Here is a 19,718-nt window from a genome sequence, read left to right on the forward strand (position 1 = left end):
ACCGATTAATTTCCGACAAAAGGGGCTGCGTATCTCATAGCCCTCGATCGGCCCCTCTAAAGCCTACCTTCGCCCTTAGTGGAGAAGCGTGTGTCCCTTTCTCCCTCACCCTCGTGAGCGGGGCAAGTTACCTTTTATAATGAAACCATCCAATCCGGAGTGGAGGGTGGGCACACGACGTTGCTATATTACCGTGGGGTGAACGCTGTCAGATCTAACAGTCGTCCTTGGGATATCGTGCTTCGAAAGTGCAAGTTGCAAGAAGTTCATGGATAAATATTGACGATTTCTCCAGTGATGAAACTTGAGCATCGTCCAGGCGTTACGTAAAGTCACATACCATCGAAGAAGCATTGTTACTGCGGAGATCGAAGAACTTTTCATCGAAGGCCACTTTTAAATTCTCCAACATGTGCGACGAATTCAGCGCAAGATTGTTTCGGCCCTGGAGCAACTTAGATACGCGGGACTACTCGAAACAGATCGAGGTACCAGTCGGTCATGATGATGGCCGTGATATCGTCGTTGCTTGTGAAGGAAAAGAAGAAAAAGGGTGTTACAACATCTTTATGATCCGTGGTAAAGCGATCGAAGCCAGTTCCTCGGAAATCGCAGTTTCTTCTCTTCATTTGCCTGAAAACTCTGGTGGCTCTGGACCCAGTGAAGAACAACTGACATCAAAGGTTGTTCATCCGCTAAACGATAATTCGTTGCGCACAGCGGATCATCTAACGTCTCCGGTTCATCACATAGTAGATCCTGTTTTCCATCCGATGTACAGCTGGAATTCGTTCCGCAAATTTAATTTACCGCACTCAACTTCGTTCGATGCTGTGATGATGAGTGCGCGGTTACCGCCTCAGATGGGAATAGCCTATCCACCTTGGATAGATATTAGAAAAACGCAGTTTCTCAGCGCGTTTCAACCTTCGTACGATGTTCGAGGCAATCTCAATGCAGAGACTATGGACCGTACCGTCCAGATCTTGCAGCGACAGGCGAAGGAACCGAGGAAATTGCGTTCCAAAAGGTTTAGATGCGAACACTGTAACGTCGCGTTTAGCAATAACGGACAGCTCAAGGGACACATCAGAATACATACCGGTAAGCTTCTTAATATATTTATACACCCGGAAATTTCATAATATATTTACCTACCGGTTATCTATAAATAGTCTGATATTCCGTCGTTTAAGGATAGGATAAACTTCTAGGTCGCTTCTTAAGTAAACTTTAATCGAAGTGTGGTGGTTGTTTTTGCGATTAGAGGATACACTTTAGTCCTAGAAACTTTTAAACTGTCGAATTTTTTCACTCTCGAGCTTTCGATATTTCAGTGTTTCAAAACGTCGAAGTACATTAATCTTTCGATGTTTTGGAGTTTCAAAGTCTTAGATCGTTAAATCGTGCAACGTATCGAAACTTTAGTCTCGAAATTTATGAATTTTCATATATCTAAATTTCCATATTTTCAAATATATTCGGATATGGAAATAATTTAAATTTCCAAACGTTCGAGTATCGAAATCGTTCAGGTTCCAGATATTTATGATCTAAGTATTCAAACTTTCAAACGCGAGTCATCGTGTTTCTCTTTTTTCCTATAATCCTCTTTTAAATTCTTCCAATTCTTGACATCGTATAAAAACAATTTCTAAAAGAAAATATTTTCTAATTGCAGGAGAAAGGCCATTTAAGTGTGATGTTGAAAATTGTGGTAAAGCATTTACGAGAAACGAGGAGCTAACAAGACACAAGAGGATTCATACCGGACTTCGACCGCACGCCTGTCTCGTTTGCGGAAAAAGTTTCGGAAGAAAGGATCATCTGAAGAAACACATGAGGACACATGAAAATCGAGATTATAGATTGTCGGCGGCTACATTGGGAATGTTTACACCGGGCCACATACTGTCGTCTCAAGGACTTCTATTTCCACATTACAATTTTCCAACATGACATATTTATTCCTAACGACTACTTTAATTATTATAAAGCATAAATACAATGTATATAATGTATAGATGTTATACGGATATTGAATAATGGTTGTTATCTTGATAGAATGATTCTTGGTCTTTTTCAAGAATCATTTATCAAGTTTGTTTTATAAATCGTACTATATTTTTTATACAATATCCTTTATAACACCTTAGCGAATCTATGCTGCTAGTCGAATGTACATACATTATGAATTTGTAAGAGATTTTATAAAAGAGCTTATAATTATTTATACATATATTTATGACGAATAAATTGTTATCTGTTTCTTTAATTGATAATTTTCAATTTTATTCTTGTCAAATTTACACGTTCCTTAATCGATTCAACTTATAACGTACTGAGTCGGCATACGTAACGTTTAACAAACGGTAAAGAGATTTCTAATCGAGTTCTCGATTTTCGATAATTTTAGACAAAATTTATAAACTATTTTTCCTGTTTCATTATTTGTTGGTAAATTATTAAGTCTCTCTAAAACTTCATGGTTTCCAGTTTTACCTAGAATTCGTATAAATCTATTATAATTACGCGTGTAGAATATTCTATCACTGTGTTATTGCGTTTTATGATATCGATATCAATGATAGTCCAGTCATTATGATTGCCAGTTTTCAAATCAAAATAGGAGACTGTAACGAACGACGATTTTCGTTCTTATGCTAAAACCAAATTCTTGTTTACGTATCACTCGCCTCTCGGAGCAACTTGAATTGTTATTTACTCCCATTAAAATCTCTGAAGAATTTTACTCCCTTTTACTATGCATCCAAATATAAAAGACAATTAACAAACAAATTCTATATGACACAGTGATTTTTAATAAATAAAATGGCCAAGCAATCTCAGAGCTTACAGTGAAAATACAAACGTAGATGAAGGATTAAGGGCCAATATCTATTCGCAAATAAGTATTTACAAATAAATTTAAAAGTAAGCGTTTAATAAATACGAAACGTTAAGGATCAAAGGCGTCGAGTATCGACACCACCATTTTCTCGACAATTAAATTTAAGATGGCTGCACGAAAATCCAGTTCGAAGGGTAGAAAAATCTCATTCGTGTTATAGGGTGACTGGCGAAGAAGGGCTGGTACAAGGGAGAACGAGGGTTGCTCCCTTTTGCTTTCCGGAAGGGTCGGTTACCGCGTGTAAGTCTATCCCTGCCCTTCTTCCGTTTTTTTTTGTTCACCATCGTTTTCGTTGCAATACGTTCTTACGCGACAGTTCGTGGCCGCATACGTAAATGTTTCGGTCGATTGTGGGGTGAGCAACCGCGAAGGGTAGTTGGCCAGATTGTGGCGAAGAAAAAAAACTCGAATTCAATTAGTTTCCCCTCCGAGGAGATTATTGCGCGGCTATTAGATTACGTCTACGGCGAAATCGTTGATCGTTTAGCGAATCGTGGGGCAAAGAAAATTTTATACGCGACGCTATATTTCAGAAATTATATCTACATCGACGTTAAGGAACACCTGAAGTACGTTAATCTGCACTGTTGCTACGAATCGTACTGCGTATTGTCAAAAAATTCCAATAGAATTCTTTCCTACGTAACGATATTGTTGTTTTAATGTACACTTTCGTCGTAAATTTATATCGCGTTGTAACGTTATATAGTTGGCGCAACCTCAAGACTCGTTATAACAAAGAATTTGCACGAAAATTTGATTTACGTGAGATGAAAAAATCCAGTCAGCTTAGGACTGCGCTTTTATACGAGAACATGCGGATTTCTGGTTGTGTGTCGGGTAGCAGTATCCCCGCTGAGACGTGTCTTCGAGCTCGTCGACACCTACCTACTCATTTACTGAAATACGACAACATAGGTTCTTAATTTTTTTCACCTTGTATAAATCAGTCTTTTATTTATTTACTGTTCCTTCTTCTTCGGTATCCGTTACACATAAATATTCACAATGATACGAAATGCGTTTCTGCTTCTATAAATAGTTCGTTCGTAGCCACGAATTTTGCTGCCTGGAGAGGTCTTGATTTTATGGTGTTGAGCGTTTGGTTGAACGTAAGCCAGATTACCTGTAATCCGATTTTATGGTCCTTAATCTCGGATTACCACAGAACCTGTGATGCTTCTATTGTAACGTCAGAATTTCGGAAGGCGTGTCTTCAACGTCATTTGTAGATACTTGACTCCAAAACAAGCCCTAAATAAGCCCAAAATGAATTTATTTCACAATGCTGATTGAAACTCGAGCTTTTCTTTGCTTCCTTTTAATGTTTATATTTACATTTTTCATATCCGAATATCGTAATAAATTAATCGTATGATTAATAATCTGCGACAAGAATTCATCGTTTAATTTATACTTCAACTATGACGACAGGATATCCTCCTACGTTACTACCTAAAAAGTAAAGATAAGATATTTTCTTTTAACATGGTCTGAAGAAATAACACAATTTGCGCGTATGTTGGGACGAAGAAACGATTTGATCTCGATTTCTGGCAAATGCTATTACTCAACAACATCGGGAACGCTATTCAAAAGTTTGTATTCTTTACTCGACACCCCATGGATATGAGATACGATTATCGAAAGAAGACCGAGGGAACAGGAAGAACACCCGGTGCGAAGACACCATTGATTCCGTTTCGACGACTCGCGAACGGAGCAACACTTGCTCACGTTTCACGTGCAATTCGTTTCAGTTTTCCATTGAAAACTAATTGCAAGTACAACGATCAAAGACACTTACTACTTTTTCTTCTCGTTGCCTAATTTAATTTTTTCATGCCATAATCTCTGAATTATTTCCTTAAAAAATATTCAACGATATCGAAACGTGGCTCGATTCGTCAACGATAATCCGAACGATGTAATAAAGTTAAAACGATATTTTCTAATAAGAAATGCTCCTGACTCTCTCACTTCTTGCTTGCAGATTTTTAAAAATTATCAACTGCCAAATTTTCTCAGTTTCAGCGATTCCTTCGCAGTCCAAGAAGCATTCGATCTTTACCGTCATTCGTATTCGCTCGATTCATAGCCACTGACGTGCATCTCGCTCCCCGGGTGGTCCTGTATATCGGAATGTTTACCCAAGTCATTGTTACGTCTCTGACACTCGATGCGTTCCTTTTCCCGTTTAAGAATCGTTTAGCCCCTAATAGACGTCGAGGTCCGGCGCTTTCAGGTGGCCATCGACGACTACCCCCGTGCTCTATACAGTGCACGACTCCTGGGGCGCGTTGACTCGCTGATATATGGATCGTTCGCGATCACAGAGATCACGCACGACGGATATCGGATCGTTTGGTTGGCCGTTTTCAAAGAGGAACGTTAGCGAGGCCGTTGTAGAAGAATATTTCGTGAAAAATAAGAAAAGAAGAGACGTACAGAGTCAACGGTTGCAGCTTATATATTTTAGTTAATTGCGATTTATTTTCTCTGCGCCATTTTATTTATTTTAATCTATTTGGTATTTTAATCTGTTTTATTCTATCTATCTGTCGTAAACGGTTGAGAATGGCCTCAGGTAAATTCACTTCTTCTTTTTCCTCTTCCTCGAAATACTCATCTTCGTATCTGTTTTCTCCGTGGGAGTCTTCTCCACAGGTTTCATTAACTTCATCTCGTACTCCGCTCTCTTCTCCATCGACCAAGGTCTCGGTGTCTTAAACTCCAAATCGATATTAAACGTCCTGTCACCGTTGTTACTCTTCTTCTTCACTTTGAATATAAATATATTTGGATTTTCCGCCTTAGCGGTCTTGTCGGTAGTTTCTTCCTGATCGCACGCTTTTTCGGTCACCTTCTCGTCGGATTTCTTCGCTCGTGGATACAGAGTAACCGTTCTGCTTCCTGCAGCCGGAGGTTGATCAATTTCGTCGGTGACCATCGCAACAGGCCGAGACTCCTCGACACAATCGCACGGAGGATCGTATTGTTGTTTCACCTCCTCTTTCTGAGTTCTAATCACCAATCTATTATCATTGATAGTAACTTCCATCTCCTTGTAAGGCAATCCCCTCTCCGCGATCTCTGAACGAAGCTTACAAGGTCTTTCAAATTCTTTGGAATCAGACGGCATCGTGGGACAACACGGTGGAGGTTTTTCGATTTTCGATTCAGAAGTAACGGGTCTCAACGAACGCTTGCTGCAACACATACTCTCGGGACAATCTGCAGGACTTTTATGCTTGGCCACTTTTCTTCCAACAGCGGAGGATTCGCAACAGGGTGAACACGGTAGCTTCTTATCTGACGGGGGACATCCACATTTGTAAGTCGCCAGCATCATATTTCACAATTCGTATAATTCGTGCTTGTTGCAAGAAGATAGAGAAGGAAGAGGAAAAAGAAGAAGGTTAGAACACAGGGTTTACATGGGGGAGAGTTAATTCACGAGTTTGGTTAATGAGAACGGAGGATGGATGGATCGGTCGAATATTATGAACGTGTCCGATTTCTCCAATGTCTTGAACTAGTTGCAATAAAAATCGATTTTTTAGTCCATTTTAATCTGTCAGAACATTTATTAACCCCATCCTTCTCAAAAATACCTATAAAAAGTAACTAATATCAAAATTACAAATTACAAGTGTCAGATATTTATGCCTTAAAATAGATCTTCCGGTTTGCCGAGTTACTTAGCCTGTCGTTATTAAATTTGTTTATCGAAATCAGAGATGTATGCCTGCCCACCTATGCCTGCTGTACCCTGCCCACCGGAATGTCCACCCTCGAAACCGAAATACGATCCTTCTGCAAGATATTACCGAGAAATCGGGACTGCGGTGATTGGAAATCATTTGATAATTCGTATGGAAAGAGAAAAGGGAAAATCGAAGAAGTTGAAAGGTTGGGATCCTCCGTGCGATTGCGACGTGATAGAAATACAGAGGCCGACGAGCACCCAAGGGCCGAAAATATTGAAGGGGACTGACAACAATCGGATCCTGTTCCGTGTCGAGTCGAAGAACGCTGCTGCGAAAATAGACGAGGAAGATACCAAGCCTCAAGCCATTTCTTACGAGGTACAAAGGTTACATAGCAAATATTAAATATAAAATTGAAATATAGAATTAAACACTCGGTTATTAGTTTTGTATACGATGAACTGAAAAATATTGATTATACGTATATCGTGTATGATCTTTCTACAAAGGTTTGAATTGAAAGAAACAGATAAATTGTTACTTTGCGTACGAGTGAATTGTCGTATCATTTGGAATACGTGATAGGTAACAAAATACTATTGGCTATAATATTCAAGATACTTGTATAATTATGTACGAATTTAAGACCGATTTTTGCACAAGTATAAAGAATGTAAACAAGTATAAAGTACAAATGTAAAACAATGTAACAAGTATAAAGATGTAAAATCGAAGAATAGATAGAAATATAGTATAACAAACGCTAATGTCACGCAGGTTGGCCAATGTAGGGGAGGTCCAAACACGAATAATCAGTGCAGGACGTTCACTATTTACCCCGTTCTCGATGGTTCCGATGCCCAGGAAGTCCATACGGATCGCGTGACCGAAGGAAACGAGAACGTGTTCATGTTAAAAGTGAAAAAGAAGGGTATTTCCGTTGATGAACCGAGAAGAAACGTAGAACTCGAGTTGAGAACGCCTAAACCACCGACACCACCGGCACCACCTCCGGAAGAACCGATACTGAAATATCAACAACCGACCCGAAACGTTGATTTTACGCAAAACCAACATGATACAGCGAAGACGATGTCAAAAACAAAATTAAGAAAAATTAAAAAACGGGGGAAGATGGGAAAAAAATAATTTAGAATCTGTAAGAAACGTTTCATCGTTTGAAAAAATTCAAAGCACGTAGAGAAGTAAATAAAGGCCACGCTGTTTCGCATAGTAAAATACATTTAAGGAGAAAACAATTTTAAAGAATTAAAAAAGCTCGTCCTCTTCCTCGTAAAGATCTAAGAGAAGTTTTCTCCAGAATCATAAAAATCATTGTTACATCGCCAAAATTTAAAAAGTGAGACAACTTCTAAAATATCATCGAACATCTAGAAGCCACAGAAAGTCGCCTTGGAATTATTGAAAATACTACTAACAATTTTACTACCTAAAAAGCCTCGGTGTCAACACTTACCGAGTCATTGTTACAACGAACTCGCAGGTACATCGTCATTCTACGTATTTACGCCGAGACTACCGAACGATTTCTGAATGAACTTGCAGACAGGATTCCTCAATGAAGTTCGCAAAAATGTAAGAACAGGTCTGTGATGCGTAAAAGTGTGCGAGTCAGCGTGCCTCCTTCCTCGTTCATCTATAGCAGAAGCATCTGTAGAAAATTGTTTCGTTACGGCCGGATGAATCGTCCTCGATGCTCCGCTTTCCCGAAGAGGTCCTTGGATCGTCAACGAGGAATGGTCAATGAGGACGATCGATGATGCGACGCCTCTCCTGGGACCTTATTGTGAACCATTCGAATTAACGTTGGGATGATCCTTGTAATTGCCTCTAACGCCTTCCTTCCTTTTGTAATTGTTACTTCACAACGATTGTTGCGAATGACAACGGGTATTCTGCGTAGCGTAGCATTGACAAGTTTCCCAGAGGAATATAGGATGGTATTTTTTAATAATTCTTGTGATTGCACGCTGTGATAACGGGAAATTTCGGTGAATCGGATAGCTTGACATTTTTAGAATATTATTGTAATTTGGAATTTCTTGATCATTTTTACGGAGGTCTTTGGTTTCTTGGTATCTGTGCCGAGCTAATAACGATGCATGTGCGTTAATTACACAAGAGTAACAATAATATCGAATTTTTGATAATCTTCTCGACGATCTGATGTTTGCAATTTTTCTATATTTCCAACGGCAGAAAAATTCTCAATTTCTACGAAATCTCAAACAAATAATAATTCTTTCGTTGAACAAGACTCGATAACGCGGAGAAAATTAAACGAAAAGGTATGGAGGAATAAGAAAGAAAAGCGTGGCGTGTCCATAATCGCGATCGTCGTGGCAGTTTATAAAACTGTCGTTCTATCCGTGTGGTCGGCTAGTCTAACAAAAGTTCTGGTCAATAAATTAGACGAACAACGAGAAGGACGTGCTCCCGATGTACGAAAAATAGCGTGACACGTATGATCGCGTCGGTAGGTGGAAGAGCGAACGTCTGTTCCAGTGGCAGTCTGTCGTAAAGAAAAGTCTGCGGTCACCGATGAATGGAACGACAAGTGGCCAAGATATTATACGTGGGACGAATCTCTTCAACGAATAGAAAGGAAACTTCTCGAGGGAGGGAATTTTAGGGTGAAAAAATAATTGGAAAGACTTCGGTAATAGAATGAAGAATTTTCGCACGGTTCCACGTAAGTTTAAGAATCTTTTTTAAGAATCTCCGAGATACTATATGGAATAATTTTTCTAACACTAAGAAGATAGTCTAATTGCACGAAAAACGATTGTTCTAATATTAGACAGTATTAAGAATTGTTCTAACATCGAAAGAAGATAGTAAGTAGTTCTCGAAAAAACGTTAAGAATTTTTAAGCTTGAGCAAACTGTGAATAGAGATCAATTAAAAGGCAAATCTTTTTCTTTATTTTATCAATTCGTCGCTCGATGTTTTAAATTAAAATTCCTCTATATCGTAGCAGCTATCTATGCTCAAAGAATCGACAGAAGATCCTTCAGTTACGCCCATAATCGTTCTTTGGGAACAACGTGGATCGTTTCATTTTTCATCGAATGGAATATCCTTCCCATGATATCCACGATGTTACGCTGAAATATCGTCTTCATTCGGTGTTCTTCATTGTCTGCGGGTCCCCGTATTTTTTTCTTAATTCTCTGACACTAGAAACGGGGCTCTGGTGGGCGGGTGGCTATTTCTGCTGCCTGGAAAAAGAGTGAATGGCGTCCAAGTCGAGGTCCATTCAGACGAGCACCTGACTCCCGACTTTTTCAATCGTGAGAATCGGTTCGAAGATTTTTCGGGGTCGATTCGACGTTATGATGAAAAAACGAGGGAAACCGAGAAGAATCCGTGGCTCCTCTGAGTTTAGGTGGAAAAGTGGTTGTGCTAAACTTCTAAAGAGTAACTTAGTAGAAGAAGATGTTCTTCAGGATGGTCGAAGATTTTGTGCATTTCACGGCGAAACTTGTACGCAGTTTATCAATTTTCAAATTTCAAATTTAGACTCTGATAGAGATTCTATAATTGTTAAAAATAATATACGAAGGGATTTTTTACAATTGCTTAAATTCGGCGAAAATATAAGAGAAAATGGCATTGTCCTTCTTGAAATATTAAAAGTCTTCCTAATAGAGACATAAAACGAGATTAGTTTCGAAGAATATTTCTATCGCAATCCTATTTTAATATTTCCGATACATTTTATTCCAACATGTGTGTGTTCCTGTAAAAATGAACAATTTTAAACGGTAAATCAGCCTTTGGTGATTCGCGCGAAGAGAATTAAACGAGAAAGTGCGGAGGAGTGAAAAATAAGAGTGGTGGAGACTTTACAATCGCGATCGTCGTGGAAGTTCATAAAAGTGTCGATCTCTCTGTGTGGTCTATCGGTCTAACAAAAGCTTTGGTCGATAAATTAGACGGGCTACGAGAAGAACGACGCTCTCGATGTACGGAAAATAGCGTGACACGTACGATCACGGCGATGCAAAAGTATACGTCTTTTCCAGCGGGAATCGATGGCAAAGAAAGGTCTATGTGGTCACCGATGAATGGAACGACAAGTGACCAAGATATTATACGTAGGACGAATCGCTTCTACGGATAGAAAAGAATCTTCACGACTTCTTCTAGAAAACACGTCCGACGTCAAAGACTGGTAATATTTCATGGAATGTTATAATCGAGGATTTTCACACGGCTGGTCGTGCTGAAAAATAACAGCGTTCCTGGTATTATTAAAAAAAATATATATTTCTTCTTTTAATTCTCTCTCGTAATTTGTACGTAATTCGACGCATTTCCTTCGTTACTATACTCATTGTCGATCATCCACTATAATCTCTATTCCCACCTGATGATACAATTTCCCTTCAATTTTCTCTCAAACCTCCCCTATCGATATCTCCCTGCCACCCGTAAACTCCAATTCCTAATACGTTCGAGAATAAATAAATAATATATATGCAGGGCTCATAATAGACAGCTAAATGCACGCATGGCAGGTAGTGGAAAACGTGTGATTTCTCCTCGGGTGGTCCGCGCCTATTTCATTCGGAACCGCAACGAAAAGTCACCGACATCCAGTCATTCACGAAACGTAATATCATCATTATAGATCTCGTCGCACAGATGCGTCTCTACAGGGACGCATAGATTTCGTTTTTATATTGCGGTTACCGCGGCCATTGTGCTTGGTCTTGACGAAAGAAATGGCTGAAAGACCCCCACAGAGAAGAGGATCGCATCACTGCGGGGTTGGATCACTCGTTTGCTACCCCTGTCGACAGCTACTGTAATCTGTACACGCTTCCTGCGCGGATTTCTCACTTGGCTTCCCCTCTTCCGGGACCATTACCTATCCGGGACTATGCGAGATATGCAGCCAACGTGTACGAGAATCTGGGACAAATTGAGCTACTCCTCTTGGAACGAGTTTAACACAGTTCGTCAGAGAGACGGCTGGTTGTCCTGGGATGAATCTGGTGTGGTTATTGAGGTTGAGATTTTTGGACGGATGTCGAGATCTTTTCGAACAAGATATCGTCCAACTGTTGTTCAATAAGTTTTAATCGTAGGACGGAAGTTTGGAGTGGAATGGAATCGCAGGAAATTTGCTATGCTAAGGAAAAATTGATAGAAGTTAACTGGAAGTAAAGACACGGTCTACATTCGAAAGCTTCAGTTTCGACGATCTTACGCTATCGGTGCAAGAAATTTTCAAATTTCTAATTTAACAAAGATGAGAAAATTATTCTCATGGTATTAATGCGTGTCGAAGCTGAATCAAAAAGATGCTGTTCATATCGTTACATCGAGTTAATCGTTCGTCATTTATTTTCGAAGCAAACAGAATCTGTAACTTCAGTGTCTTTCGATCGACGGCTGTTTCCAAATTCACGATTCGTCTCAATCATCATCGTCATTGGCGTTGTTAAAAATTCTCAAACTCGATTCCGAGTCCCTATCATGTTGGAACCACTGATCGTACTGACAGTATTAAATTGTTTCTTTATGTTCAGCTCCACTGTCACAACTTGCGCATTATGGTAAACAAAATATCATAAGCTTTTTCGCTTCTTGCTTCTCTCTTAATGCACGCGTGTTCGGCAGGTGGCAATATCGAACTCATCGTTGCTGTTTCAAGAAAGATCCCATGTCACAGAGCACCAAGTGGAATCCGTCCAAGTCGAAGAATAATCCGTCAAAGAACAACAATTCGTCAAAGAACAATAATTCGTCCAAAAACAGTAATCCGTCGAAAAAACCTGTACACTCGAAACAGGATAACCTTGTAAATTCAGTCAGTCGCAGCAAATCGAATTCAACGATGAACCGTGAGAATAAGAACAGGAAGAACTCGAAGCACAAATTGAAATCGAAGTATCTGTCGAGAAGCAAGACACCTAGCGACGAACGACTGTCGTCCATGTAAGGAATATTTGTTAGAATTCTGTTAGGGAAATTAGAAGCTTGAATTAGTAAGGAACTTTTCTGAGTCGGCTGTTCGAAATTTTATCAGGATTTCGCTAGAATTTCTTTCGTGATCTTAGAGATTTTAGAAACTTTACCAACTCTACTAAAATTAGTAAATTACGATTATTCCAAAATTATTAATCATAGATTTTATACCGTAAAAGACGAGAGACAAAAAGATACAATTGGTTACATTTCAGGGAAATGATAGGAAATTGGGAGCTCGAAGATAGAGCGAGAATGTCAGAAGCGTCGCAGACTACGAACGATCCAAAATCGGCGGTGGTGATGGAATATTCAACGGTACAAAAGATCGTCCAGATTTTAGACAATGACGCTGATCTTATTGCCACGAAAATGGCCATGAAAGATCTTAATGCTAAGCAAAACGCGGAAGAGAAGAAAGTACCGATTTCGAATCTGATGGAATCGCAATTTGACCATCAATCTATATCTGAATACACGCCTCAGGAACAGTATAATTGAATTTTGTAAAATAAATCTAGCAGATTTCTCATATATTATTATCAGTTTACATTCTGTTATAATCACGAGCATATGGACGGTATTTATAAATTATTTGAAACATTTCCTATTAACTATCTTATATATTTGGAATAAATATTTGATCTTAACGAGATTTTTATTTTTACTTTATCGTAACGAGACATTTTAACAAATCCTATCGACGCTATAAATCTTCTGACGGATCTTCACTTATGGATACTCGATATTTATAATTCTTCTGAACGTCGTTGAAACAGTTGTTTCCTCTGCAAGATTTATAGCGTATTAGAGTTTCCGTAAAGCTCAAACAGCAGTGAACAAGTCGTGACATCTTTCCTGTCTTACTGGGATTTTTCCAACTGCAGCGTTCACTAGAATCGACTTCCTTGAGGCTGATAGAATTTGGGAAGCTGTAATACGATTAATCGATGTTTATTCGAGGTTAAATCAATGTAAGAATGCGATACTTTTACCACTTTGAGAATAGACAGCACCAGATGCAAGCCATACAAATGGTATCGCATACAGAAAGACCATCAAACATTTCGCCAGATGTCTCAATATTTTCACTTCGACGATTTTACATTTTCGTTGACATTTAAAGGCTAGTAAGATTTCCAATTTTTTGGGCCGTCGAACACTGCAAACTTCCGGCGACTGACATGTTTTCTCTCGATGGTTTGAACGATCGTGGTTTGTATTTTTACGATTGTGTATTTTTACGATATTCTCAAGAAATTTGTACACAAACGTCGAGAATAAACGATCTTTTCGTCATCGTGCGATATAACAAATTTTTATGAATTTCAAGAAACTTTCAGGAAAAGATTGGAAGACTATTTCTAATACTTAGGAAGTCTTAAACGAAAATAGGAAATAATTATTTCCTTAACTATAGCAAGATTTCGCGAATAAATTGTTAGAAATTGTAACGTTAACAAAGATAAAAAGAAAAATGTGGGAGGAGCTTCAAGCTAACAGAGCTTTAAAGAATTCAAAATTTCTCTCCGTGAGACAATTTTCTTTTTCGTTACTCACGACGCGAAAACCGATCGCGTAATGGTTAGTTTATATAGTTTCCGTTTCAAATGTTTCGCATACACAGAGAATCTCGAGACGATAAGAAAAAAGAGAAAATTCAGCGTCTAATTTCTTTTCCATGTGAACCACGTTGCCCGATTGCGCTTCCTGTATTTTACGAAGGTGGGGAACACGTGGGCCAGACTAAAGAAATTGCTCTTCTCTACACAGATATCGCAGTATCTTGTCGACTTCCACAGGTTGAACACAGCTTAGTGGAAATTTTGGATCTCGTATTGAAACAACACTTATGACATTTGCTATCTAAAATTCGGTGTGATAATTTGTGGAACGATTTATTCCATTTGGAGAGTAGTTTGGTAAGTAAAACTACAAGGTCAAAATACTTCCAATTTGTTTTTAAACTTTGTACTTTTATTATCACCGAAAAAATTGGTTTGATTTCTATTACAGTTTCTATTACAAGCGAGTGAATTACGAAAAGAAATTATTTTCCGCGTTAGGAGAATACAAAAAGGTAAAAATAAATTTTAGCTATGTGCAATTTAAATTTGAAGTAAAATTAGAATCGATGAACGTGTGGTACTAATTCTGAAAGGGATATATAATTTTATCTTTGTCTAATGGGGAACAATATCTATTATCTCATTAAATTATCGAGTATAAGCGACCAGGTTCAAGGAACCACGAGAAAAGAAATATCGAATCAATAGAACTTTGACTTAATCACTTTTCAACTGCAAACTCGTACGCTTCCCATGCATACCAGCTTCCAACGCTCGACCACATAAATACGTGGTCGAATGTTCTCTTATTCAATCGAGCTAATGGGAGTTTAACCAGAAATATCCTTTTGCAAAGAAATATCGATTCGTCTTACTCGATACATTTTTACTGATTTGGTTAAAGTCGATTGGTTCCGAAGGATCCGTGGTCACGAATGTAAAACTATTCTTTTGAATCCTCTGTTACCTCCTCTAGTATTTAAAATGGAATTATCGGTTGAAAGTAACAGAATTAGAGATTTTTGTGTGAAATGAATTCAAAGAGCTAAGAAACATATTCTATTGAAGTCTTCTTTAAAATACTAATAACGAAAGAAGCGAGTATGAGCGAGGATAGGAGAAGAAAAACAAAGATGAATAAACATAAATAAAATTTTAGCCGAGAAGAACAGCAATTTTTTTCAATAATCGTAATTATCCATGTATGTTTATCAATTTATGGAAGAAAAGTCAAAGATGCGATAATATGGAAGGCGTATGCAGGTATGCAAAAATAAGTAAAATATCCGAAGCATTGCTCACGGATATCTCGTTATTTTCGTTCTCCTAAAAATACAGATAAAGATAAAAATATGAAAAAGCTGAAATACGAACGAATAAAAAGTTTCCTACGAGATAAAGATGTGAAAAATATGAAATATGGGCGAACATGAGATTTTTTTAAAAAGTAAACATTCGCTGTCGAATTGTAACCAAATGGAAGAAGGAACGAATAAGATGATGTGGAAGAATCGAATTCGTCGATCGAGAATGCACCTACAATTGTCTTCTTTTCGTTGTTTACATCGATCACGCTTTCTCTTCCACTGATTTACGACTTTTCCAATTTTTACGCCGATCTAACTAATTTTGCTCACGTTCGAGCGATCTTCGACGACATGGCACTCGATTTCGTGGCAACTTTCTCCGATCGAGTTACGAAAAGAAAAAATTGGCTACACCCAAGATTCGATAATGATGCAATTCACCGGCAATGTCTAATTCCGATCACGTCGAATTTCTTTTTTCTTTTTCTCGCGTTGTCAGGTGTTCCTCCGGACGATCGTTTCACCTTCGCGATTCGATGGTTTCTTTAATCGACAAGATCAGAAATCGCGTGCAATTTCCTCCTTCTTCGTCATGTTCGCGACACTAGGAAACATTAAAATTAATTGATAAAAATATTCAGCTGAAGATAAAGGTAATTAAAATTTCAAAAGTCTTGTAAATGCTTCTTTGATTTGAATGATTTAGAAAAAACGATTGGATAGAGATCAAGATAAAAATGGAAAGTTAAGGAAATTCTTCTGAAATGTGTTTCGTTTCCTTTTTTTCAAGGTTCACGTTTCTTAATTTGACCATGCATTAGAAGTTTCGGTGTCCAAAGTATGAGAAGACACTGACATTACATAAAACAAATATTCTCACTCTCCCTTTTTGCTAGAATTCTAGAAAGTTTAGAAAATTTATGAACATGCATTTCGCGTTATTTGTGATTATTATTTCTCGATTCAACGATACTTCGTTCAAGATATCGAGTATATTCAAAGTGTTAAGTATTTGCTATTATATTTAAGTGTTCGGTACATTGGAAATATTAGAAAACGTTAGAATCACTAGAGGCAAAGTAAGAACAAAAATAAAGTACTTGAAAATATTCTTGGAACTATGCTGTGCAGTTAAGAACGACATGCTTTTAAACTGGCAAAAACAGTCATGGATATTCATTTCTGATGTTTACGACATAATCATGCTAATTGAAAGTCCAAGTCCGGGCCCAGGTCTTGAGTGAAATCAAGGATTCTCAGTCCCACTATAATTTAGCAAGTCTTTATAATTGAAAGCTTGTTAAACGCCGTATTAGTTAGTCAAGGACTCTGTCGAATATAATAATTTTACATAATCTAACGAGATTTAATGTTTCGAGGACAGGAACAGAGCTTAAATTTCGTGTAGGATCGAAGGGGCCACAATGAGTTCTGCACTTTATGCGCAAATATACTTGTCGAAAGAGCGTGACGAATGTCAATATCGATTGTTAATGTGTTGTTCCCGAGATAAACCGTTTCCTCCGCGTGAAAATTGCGTGCACAAGTGAAAACAGATAACGTTCCATGGAATTCGGACTTAGTCAAGTTTTAACGCGATTTACGATAACATAGTCAAGGTTCGAGATTTCTGTTTGAGGCGAATGAAAATGAATTTGTTGTATTGTAGCACGCGATGACGTTACTACCACCGACTGTAGAACAACAGAAACGAATAAACGAGGCGGTTCCAACGGATCCGGAAGTGAAGAAACGCGATGTGGCTGCCATACGCGAGTGGCTGTCGAAACAACCTCATCTACCTAATCATATGGGTCTGATTTTATTTGTATACTTTAAATGAAGCAAGGAAAGATGCCATTTTGAGAAAAATGTTATTGAAAAGGCATTTCCTTCGTCCGTGATTATAAATCTCTCTAAAGATCACAAATTATTTAGATTTAAAGACTGAAGATTTAAAGATCTAAATTTTAATTTGAAAATTGCTTGATCACAGACGATGCGAGGCTTGAAAGATTCCTATTTGGTTGCAAAAATAGCATAGAGCGATGCAAGATGATTTTGGAGAGATATTTCAGCGTGCGTACGGCGATTCCAGAATTTTTCGCGGTTCGAGATCCGTTTGCGCGAGAAATTCAAGAATGCTGCGAAGCAATGTAACTAATTCAATTATTTGATTTGGAATTTAATTTTTTCTAACTTCCCCCAAGATTAACTCAATATTTTACCAATTTACCATTAGCAATTATTTCGTCTTACCATCATTAACCGACGAAGGACACCGCGTAACTATCTTGCGATTAAAAGACACTAGTACAGAGAGGTTTTCTATCCAAGCTATCTCCAGGAGGATTCTTATGGTTCTGGATACTCGTTTAATGGAAGAACGTTGTCTATCAAACATTATGGTTATCGATCTCGAGGTATTATCTCATCAAATTAACATTATACAGTATTCTATTTTATAAATAAAAAATCATTTCATGAAAATTGTATTATACGATATTTCATTGTTTAGTTTTCTTTTTATCTTTTGATTTATTTAAGTCTTTAAATTTTCGATTAGGGATTCAGCATGATTCATTTTACGAAGTGCAGTCCAACGCAGAGCATCGTCCGGAAGTCGATGTTGGCAGTGCAAGATAGCATGCCATTAAGACTGCATAGAGTCCACTTCCTTCACGCGCCTGCTTTCATTGAAAGTATTCTAAATATATTTTACCCTCTATTAAAGGATCGACTTGTACAGAAAGTAAATGATCGCTAAAAATTGCTTTGATTTTCATAGATCACGATATTATTTTATATTATAATACGAATGCATTCTTCGTTTTTAAGTTTTGCATTCATACCGGTGGTGGTGAGGAATTGTACCCTTACATGGACAAGGATATACTTCCAAACGAGTGGGGTGGGAAAGCAGGCACTCTGGATGAATTAAATGGTTCGTAAAAGATCTTCACTTTTTACAAATTTCTTGGAAATTTGTTATGATTAGATCGCAGGTGTTCACGGAAATTTAGACAAGTAAAAATGTACAAAATGCAGACAATACGTAGAGGTATTTAAAGTAGGTATTTGAAATAAAATATTCGTTGGGATATTTATAGAATAAACAAATCTCTATACAAATTTTAAATTTTTAGTAATCTCAATTTTATAATTTAGTAATTTTTCTAAAAGTGGTTCCTTCTCTCTTTTTTCAGACGCGTGGAAAAAGAAAATTGAGAAAAACAGAGATTGGTTTTTGCGAGAAGAAAAGCTTAGCCGAACAAACGAAAAAGCCAGAGTTCCAGAATCTAAATCAAGACTTCTGGCAGAACTGGATGGATTACAGGGTTCTTTCAGACAATTAAATATTGATTAAGATCTCTCGAATCAAAAATTAACTTTCTCTATGATTATTTTCTCGTTTGTACCTTATTTTCAATCTAATATTGTATTGTATTTAAGGTTGTTTTTTATAACAAAGACTATGTTTTACGTCTAAACGAACAGTTTGGAACTTGTTCGATTTTTAAACTAGACTTGGTGAGAACGCTTCGAAAGTTCTAACTCAGATAGCGCCACAGGACCCTTCCAAACTTTGGAACATGTTCCAGTTGGTATATGTTTGTTTCAGTAGAAATTGATATTGCTTATCTTATAGAAATAACGTTTGAAATAATGTTTGAGATGATTAATCGAATAATTTTATCATTAATGCATCAAAAATATACTGTTCTGCTATTTTGTAACGTTTACTCAATATTAACAATAAACTATTTTTTTACATAAATATTTTATATGGAATTTCTTTCAGAGGTATATTGTACTATCTAAAAAATGCACTGAACTTTGGAATTCAACAAATATATTTAAACAGAATTACAAAAAAGATAAAAATTCTATAGTAGAAATCAAATTATGTGGAATTCTTTTTGGAATTGCCAATTACTGCCGTAGCACGTATTATTATGAATAGCAATAACATTGTTGCAAAGATATTGGATGATAGCCCAATGCAGAACACAGATTGCTAAGTGAAACGCAACTGTTTGATGCACATCAGGCTACTCAATATCGTTTGCAATAAAATTGTAGAAAAGCTAAGGTACTACTGACACAAGTTTCAAATTTTCTGTTTCCATATATGCCAAAAATTATTCTACACAATCGATTGTCAGTAAATAATTAATTAATATTCCAATACCTATTATCTAACAATGGCATCTAATAATTT

At 37.4% G+C, this 19,718-nt stretch overlaps 5 protein-coding genes across 5 annotated transcripts; 4 read left to right on the top strand and 1 right to left on the bottom strand.

The window, feature by feature from the left end:
- The first annotated feature begins 296 nt into the window (after positions 1-296).
- On the top strand, positions 297-1,959 carry LOC117164489 (uncharacterized). Its single transcript, XM_033347563.2, has 2 exons — positions 297-1,104; positions 1,682-1,959. Exons 1-2 carry the CDS (start codon positions 411-413, stop codon positions 1,957-1,959), a joined length of 972 nt encoding a protein of 323 aa, XP_033203454.1. The 5' UTR covers positions 297-410.
- Positions 1,960-5,468: 3,509 nt separating this feature from the next.
- Positions 5,469-6,298, bottom strand: LOC117164453 (uncharacterized). The gene has a single exon (XM_033347510.2). It carries the CDS (start codon positions 6,261-6,263, stop codon positions 5,505-5,507), a length of 759 nt encoding a protein of 252 aa, XP_033203401.2. The 5' UTR covers positions 6,264-6,298; the 3' UTR covers positions 5,469-5,504.
- Positions 6,299-6,660: 362 nt separating this feature from the next.
- Positions 6,661-7,821, top strand: LOC117164454 (uncharacterized). The gene is made up of 2 exons (XM_076625169.1): positions 6,661-7,007; positions 7,413-7,821. Exons 1-2 carry the CDS (start codon positions 6,670-6,672, stop codon positions 7,768-7,770), a joined length of 696 nt encoding a protein of 231 aa, XP_076481284.1. The 5' UTR covers positions 6,661-6,669; the 3' UTR covers positions 7,771-7,821.
- A 4,308-nt stretch (positions 7,822-12,129) lies between these two features.
- On the top strand, positions 12,130-13,122 carry LOC117164475 (uncharacterized). Its single transcript, XM_033347537.2, has 3 exons — positions 12,130-12,209; positions 12,274-12,591; positions 12,837-13,122. Exons 1-3 carry the CDS (start codon positions 12,130-12,132, stop codon positions 13,120-13,122), a joined length of 684 nt encoding a protein of 227 aa, XP_033203428.2.
- A 1,293-nt stretch (positions 13,123-14,415) lies between these two features.
- On the top strand, positions 14,416-19,217 carry LOC117164471 (alpha-tocopherol transfer protein-like). The gene is made up of 8 exons (XM_033347534.2): positions 14,416-14,543; positions 14,638-14,701; positions 17,166-17,310; positions 17,493-17,652; positions 17,739-17,919; positions 18,063-18,248; positions 18,335-18,440; positions 18,703-19,217. The coding sequence occupies exons 3-8, from the start codon at positions 17,172-17,174 to the stop codon at positions 18,861-18,863; spliced, it is 933 nt and encodes a 310-aa protein (XP_033203425.1). The 5' UTR covers positions 14,416-14,543; positions 14,638-14,701; positions 17,166-17,171; the 3' UTR covers positions 18,864-19,217.
- Positions 19,218-19,718: the final 501 nt, after the last annotated feature.

The sequence above is a fragment of the Bombus vancouverensis genome, chromosome 15, assembly GCF_051014615.1.
Source record: "Bombus vancouverensis nearcticus chromosome 15, iyBomVanc1_principal, whole genome shotgun sequence".
NCBI lineage: Eukaryota > Metazoa > Arthropoda > Insecta > Hymenoptera > Apidae > Bombus > Bombus vancouverensis.